Here is a 6,000-nt window from a genome sequence, read left to right on the forward strand (position 1 = left end):
CAGAAGTCGGTCATCTAAGAGAAAATGCCCACCGATCTTTCTGAGGTCATGCCATCTCGGCTAGAGCATAACATTCCTTCCCTCTTCAAGCATCAGCGTCCTCGATGATGAATCTGGGAACACTCTCCGTAACTGGTTTACGGATTCCGAGGTAGCTTCCGATAGGTAGCTTCCGATAGATAGCTTCCGATAGAGGTAGACCATGCCATGCAACCAACACCGTGGGGATCTTCCGATTGCGCACTTGCATTGTTCCTCGGTCTAGGATTCTTGTTGGTTTGCGTCTTGCATTATCCTCTATCTCCTGAAACAAAACCACACCTTCGATTAGTGAGTCACCAGTATGTAAAAATTTTTTTAAACGAGAAACATGAAACACTGGATGCACCTTACACCCCGGTGGTAATTCTAATTTATAGGCTACCTTGCCTATTCTTTTTAGAATTAACCACGGCCCACAGTGTCGAGGTGATAACTTAGCACACTCTCCTGAAGTCAACGGCTTCGAGTGCAAAGGAACTCTGAGAAAAACTTTTTCTCCTTCCTTAAATACTCTTATAGACCGGTTTTCATCTGCATACACCTTGGCTCTATCCATAGCCTGGCGGATATTAGCTCTCGCAAGTGCTAGCATCTCCCGCATCTGAACCACAAAGTTCGCGGCACTAGGCACTTTCTGAGGTACTCCAACTATAGTTGGATTTGCTGGTCTATAACCATAGTTCAGCTCAAACGGACTGAACCCTGTAGAGAAATGTTTTCTATCATTGTAGGCAAACTCCAACAATGGCAACCACTTGTCCCACGTATGTTGCCTCAATGACACATATGCCCTCAGCATATCCTCTAAAGTCTGGTTGACTCTCTCCGTCTGACCATCCGTCTCCGGATGATCCCCACTACTCATTCCCAACTCAGTCCTTAGTGTCTCAAATACCGCTATCCAAAAATGACCGGTAAATCTGACATCTCTGTCTGACACTATGGATCTAGGCAACCACTTGTCCCACGTATGTTGCCTCAATGACACATATGCCCTCAGCATATCCTCTAAAGTCTGGTTGACTCTCTCCGTCTGACCATCCGTCTCCGGATGATCCCCACTACTCATTCCCAACTCAGTCCTTAGTGTCTCAAATACCGCTATCTAAAAATGACCGGTAAATCTGACATCTCTATCTGACACTATGGATCTAGGCAATCCATGCAGACGAAATATATATCTAATAAACAAATCCGCCACTTGCGGGGCACTAACAGACTCCCTAGTCGGAATGAAGTGAGCCATCTTGGTTAGACGATCGACCACCACAAGGATAGAATCATACCCTCCTTGTGTCGTAGGAAGCCCTACAATAAAGTCCATGGAAATGCTCTCCCACTTACTTAGTGGTATCTCCAAGGGCTGTAAAAGACCGGGTGGCTTCACCCGCTCGGCCTTACTTACCTGACACGAGAAACACCGTGTCACATATTCATGAATATGCTTTTTTATCTTTTGCCAAAAGAAGTCTCGCTTCACGAGATCATATGTCTTCTCGACTCCTGGATGTCCCGCACACGGGCTATCATGGCACTGTCGAATGACTCTCTGCCTGAGATTATTCTGACTAGGTACTACAACCTTGCCATTTCTTTCTAGCATACCATCCCTTATGGTATATCTTGCATAAGTTAGGCCTTTTCTGGATGCCAGGTCATCCTTTTCATTTTCTCCGGGTTTTAACACATGAGCCTTAGGCCATAAGCTCTGGACAAACTCGTCCACCTTTTGAGTTTCTCTAATCTCGGTCATTAGAGCACTCTCTAATACCGTGAAACTCAGGTTGTGCATAATGCGAGACAACGCATCAGCAACCTTATTATCTTTTCCTCTTCGGTACCGAATCTTGAAATTAAACTCCTGCATGAGCTCTGCCCACCTAGCTTGGCGGCTCCTCAAGTCAGGCTGTTTAGAAAAATGTTTCAGAGTATCATGATCCACATCCACATAAAACTCTGAACCATACAAATAATGCCTCCATGTTTTCAAAGCATGGATAACAGCATACAACTCCAATTCATGAGTTGGCCAATTCCTTTGAGAGGGAGAAAGCTTCTTGCTTTCAAAGGCTACTGGCCTTCCCTCTTGAAGGAGAACTGCTCCTATTGCAATGCCACTTGCATCGGTTTCCAGGAACAACGGTTTCTGGGGATCAACTATTTTTAACACCGGTCCTGTGACCATAGCTTGTTTTATGGAGTTAAAACTTTCTTGTTGATTCTGTCTCCAAATAAAAGGTACTTTATGTGAGGTTAGATCAGTCAATGGCGATACTATTTCGGAATATCCTTTGATATGCCTTCTATAAAACTGGACAAATCCCAAGAATGATTGAAAAACGCAGTCAGACTCTGAGGGATTGGCCAAGTCAGTATCGCAGCCACTTTCTTCGGATCCATTCCTACTCCCTGTGGAGTAATTATGAACCCTAAATATTCAAGCCTAACCATACACAGTATAGTTTTCTTTTTATTTACATAAAGACTGGCTTTCCTCAAAGTACTGAACACTATTCTCAAGTGTTCACGATGCTCAGTAATACTTTTACTGAACACTAGAATATTGTCAATAAAATGTACTACAAACTTTCCGATATACGGACGTGGTAAATCGTTCAGAAGCATGACGAATGTCGCTGGAGCATTGGTAAGTCCGAAGGGCATTACCAAAAACTCATAATGACCAAACTTGCTTCTGAAAGCGGCTTTATGCACATCCTCAGCTCTAATCCGGATCTAATGGTAGCCACACTTAAGATCTATCTTGCGGAAAATCACGGCTCCATGTAATGCATCTAGCAAATCATCAATCCGAGCCATCGGATACCTGTGCTTAACAGTGATATTATTCAATGCTCTGTAATCTATACAGAGGCGAAACGTATCATCCTTTTTCTTCTTTAATATCACTTGCGAAGCAAAAGGTGAGAAACTTGGTTGAATCTGCCCCAACTTGAGGTATTCTTCCAGTTGTCTACGCACCTTCGCCTCTTCAATGAAGCTCATTCTATAGGGAGGTCTATTTACAGGTTCTGCCCCCGGGATCAGTTCAATCTTATGCTGAACTTTCCGCTCTGGAGGTAACCCATAAGGTAGTTCATCCCTAAAACATTCAGAGAACTTCTCTGATATCTCTTTAGCCAACTCGGCCATTTCCCCATCTTGGGTAGCCTTAGTGCTAGTCGATGCATCATCAATCGACTCTACCGATGCTATACACAGACACAGAAACTCTTTCGGAGTCCTCCGAATTTCCATGGCTGAAATCAATGGTCCTCGAGGTAAATCCCTTTCACCTCGCAAAACATATTCTACCCCGTTCATCTTGAACTGGTAAATATGCTTCTTCCAATCAATGGCTAGATTTTTCCAAAAATGCCAAGCCATGCCTAGGGCTATATCTGCGTGAGCAAGTCTGGTCAATTCAAAGTCCAGCTTCTCAACATAGTCCTGAATTCGAAGTTCTAACTGGGTAACCCTTTGGTCCCATACTTCAGTTGAACTTCCGTCCGCCATCCTGACCGTATAAGCATAGTTAGACGGACTAGTTTTCAACTTGAGCCTCTTAATAAGCTTCGAGTTGATTACATTGTGTGTTGACGCTGAGTCAAACAACACAATCACATCATGATTGGCTACTTGCCCTTTCATTTTAATCAACTCAGGCTCATCGTTATGCCTTGAAAAGAAGGCCAAAGGGCCCTGGAAGTTTGGGCCAGAAAGCCCTGGCTTGTGTGCCTTATAGGGCTGGACCAGCCACAGACTGGTCGGCCAGTCTGGTCGGCCAGTCTGTACCAAGCTGGTCGGTTTTTATCAGCCCCCCCTGGGGCCTATATAAAGAGGCCATTCAGGCCTTATTTTGACATCATCTGGAGCAGCAATTCCACCAGCAGAAGGAGCAGCAGCAGGGCTATCTTTGGGCCTACAGTCAGGAGGAGAAAGAAGTACCTTGTGCTGCAGACTTAGCTAACAGGAAGCTGCCCACCTAGACTGGTTTCCAGACAGCAAGGTGGAGAAGATCATTCTAGACGGAAAGTCTACTCACGCTCGAGGTGGAGCACGCGGATTCTAGTCTAGAGATAGCCAGCAGATAGGAGAAGGGCTTTGTGGTAAGATCAGAGGACCACACCATTGGTGGGACTCTGGATGTGTCTCTCTTGTATTGTGTCCATAGTTGTGGATGGAAATATATATTTTGGTGGTTTCTCTATCTGATTGGTTCATTGTCTATTGATGAGTCTGCATACCTATTGTTTGCACATAAGTAAAGAAGTTTGTGATTCCACACCCACACCGCACACTGTGTGAGCTCCTGGGCATTATTTCCGCTGCGTGTACCCTCTGTTGGGTCATTTCTAACAAAGGTCCAATACATGTTCTTCTTTCTTTTGTAGTGTCTGAGTGCAAATTTCTTTTAGAATGCTATAGGAGAGAAATTTCTTGTAATCAGTACTGGTTTATCAATCATCTGAAAGAGATATTGGATAATGGCTGTTAGCTTCTCTCTTTTTTGTTGTGGAATTGCCTTGCTTTGGCACTTCTACCTGAAATTTTGGTAATAAAACTGTGTATCGGCCTGTGTGTATGTGTACTGAAAAGTCCTCAAAAGGAGATCAGGGATCTTTTCCTGCAGTATGCAAAGACTAGAAGCACAAACTGAGAGCAGAAGCAGTGTTGATACCATGAGGACTTTTCTCTCTCTCTCTCTCTCACACACACACGCGCGCGCGCACATACACATTTTTTGTGTGTGAAAGAACCTTTAATTAAGAAGAATGTAGATTCCTAGCTCTCGATGCAAAAGAGGTATAAAAATAATGGAGCTTTTTGCTCCTCCTTCACACACACACTAATGCAGTCTCAAAAAGGCTCTTAAAATTGCATTTAATTAAATTGATTTTCTGGTGCTGTACCTTGCTTCATTCTCGATGTTATTCTGCAGTTTGCAGGAGGCACAAAAGAGAATGAAGATTAAGGTTGCTCCTCGCATACTTGCACTGCATCTGAAGAGATTCAAGTACATTGAGCAACTTGCCAGATACAAGAAACTTTCATACCGTGTTGTGTTTCCACTGGAGTTGAAGCTTTGCAACACAACAGATGATGCTCCTGGCTCAGAAGCAGAATATTCACTATTTGCAGTTGTAGTTCACGTTGGTACAGGCCCTAACCATGGTCATTATGTCAGCTTGGTGAAGAGCCACAACCATTGGCTTTTCTTTGATGATGAGAACGTTGAAATTATTGATGAGTCTACTCAGGAGTATTCTAATAACTCTGAGCATGGGTATATTTTGTTTTATGAGAGGGTTGATCAAATGTAACATTGCTAGCTTTACGACAGCACTTAGTGTACACATATATCCTGTAAAATCTCAGCTCAATTATGCACTTATGACCTGCATATGATAACGTGGCTTGGAAATGAAGGGAATATGATGGGAAAGGTGTACCTCAAATGGTATTTAGGTGAAGAACATGTACATTATCAAGTGGAGCTTATTGTCATAAGCACAGTGCGATCCATGGCTGAACGAAGATATTCAAGGGCCCTTCTATTAGAAAACAATGTCTATCATAAGTTTCAAGATCTTTCTCACCTTTCATTTTGAATCAATGAAAAAGTAAATGTGAAAATGTAACTCTTGAAATAATTCTCAGGGTTGGTGGTTCTCTTTGGGCTCTCACATTTGCATGGATATTGTGAAGAAGCTGGAGTCTTTTTATCAGTTTATCCCTTATGCTCCCCCCCCCCCTCTCTCTCTCTCTCTCTCTCTCTCTCTCTCTCTCTCTCTCTCCCCCCTTGGGAGCTACTTTTTGCACTCCTTGGGAGCCAATGGACGTTAATAGACTCTCTCTCTCTCTCTCTCTCTCTCTCTCTCTCTCTCTGCAACATTTCAGGTCATCACATATCTGTGCCGCAATAGACAGTATGGGTCTTCTACCATAGGGCGATGT

The 6,000-nt window shown here is 43.5% G+C and overlaps 1 protein-coding gene across 1 annotated transcript in view; it reads left to right on the forward strand.

The window, feature by feature from the left end:
* The window catches only part of LOC147890476 (ubiquitin carboxyl-terminal hydrolase 3-like), a 33,049-nt gene extending 27,388 nt beyond the window's left edge, over positions 1-5,661 (forward strand). Inside the window, exon 6 of the mRNA XM_087390408.1 lies at positions 4,985-5,661. Coding sequence (XP_087246534.1) covers positions 4,985-5,366 — 382 coding nt within the window. The 3' untranslated portion in view covers positions 5,367-5,661. The remainder of the gene's footprint in view (positions 1-4,984) is intronic.
* Positions 5,662-6,000: the final 339 nt, after the last annotated feature.

This window comes from Dipteris shenzhenensis, chromosome 19 (genome assembly GCF_047967505.1).
Source record: "Dipteris shenzhenensis isolate YYH24624 ecotype China chromosome 19, Dip_SZ_1.0, whole genome shotgun sequence".
NCBI classification, from domain to species: Eukaryota; Viridiplantae; Streptophyta; class Polypodiopsida; order Gleicheniales; family Dipteridaceae; genus Dipteris; species Dipteris shenzhenensis.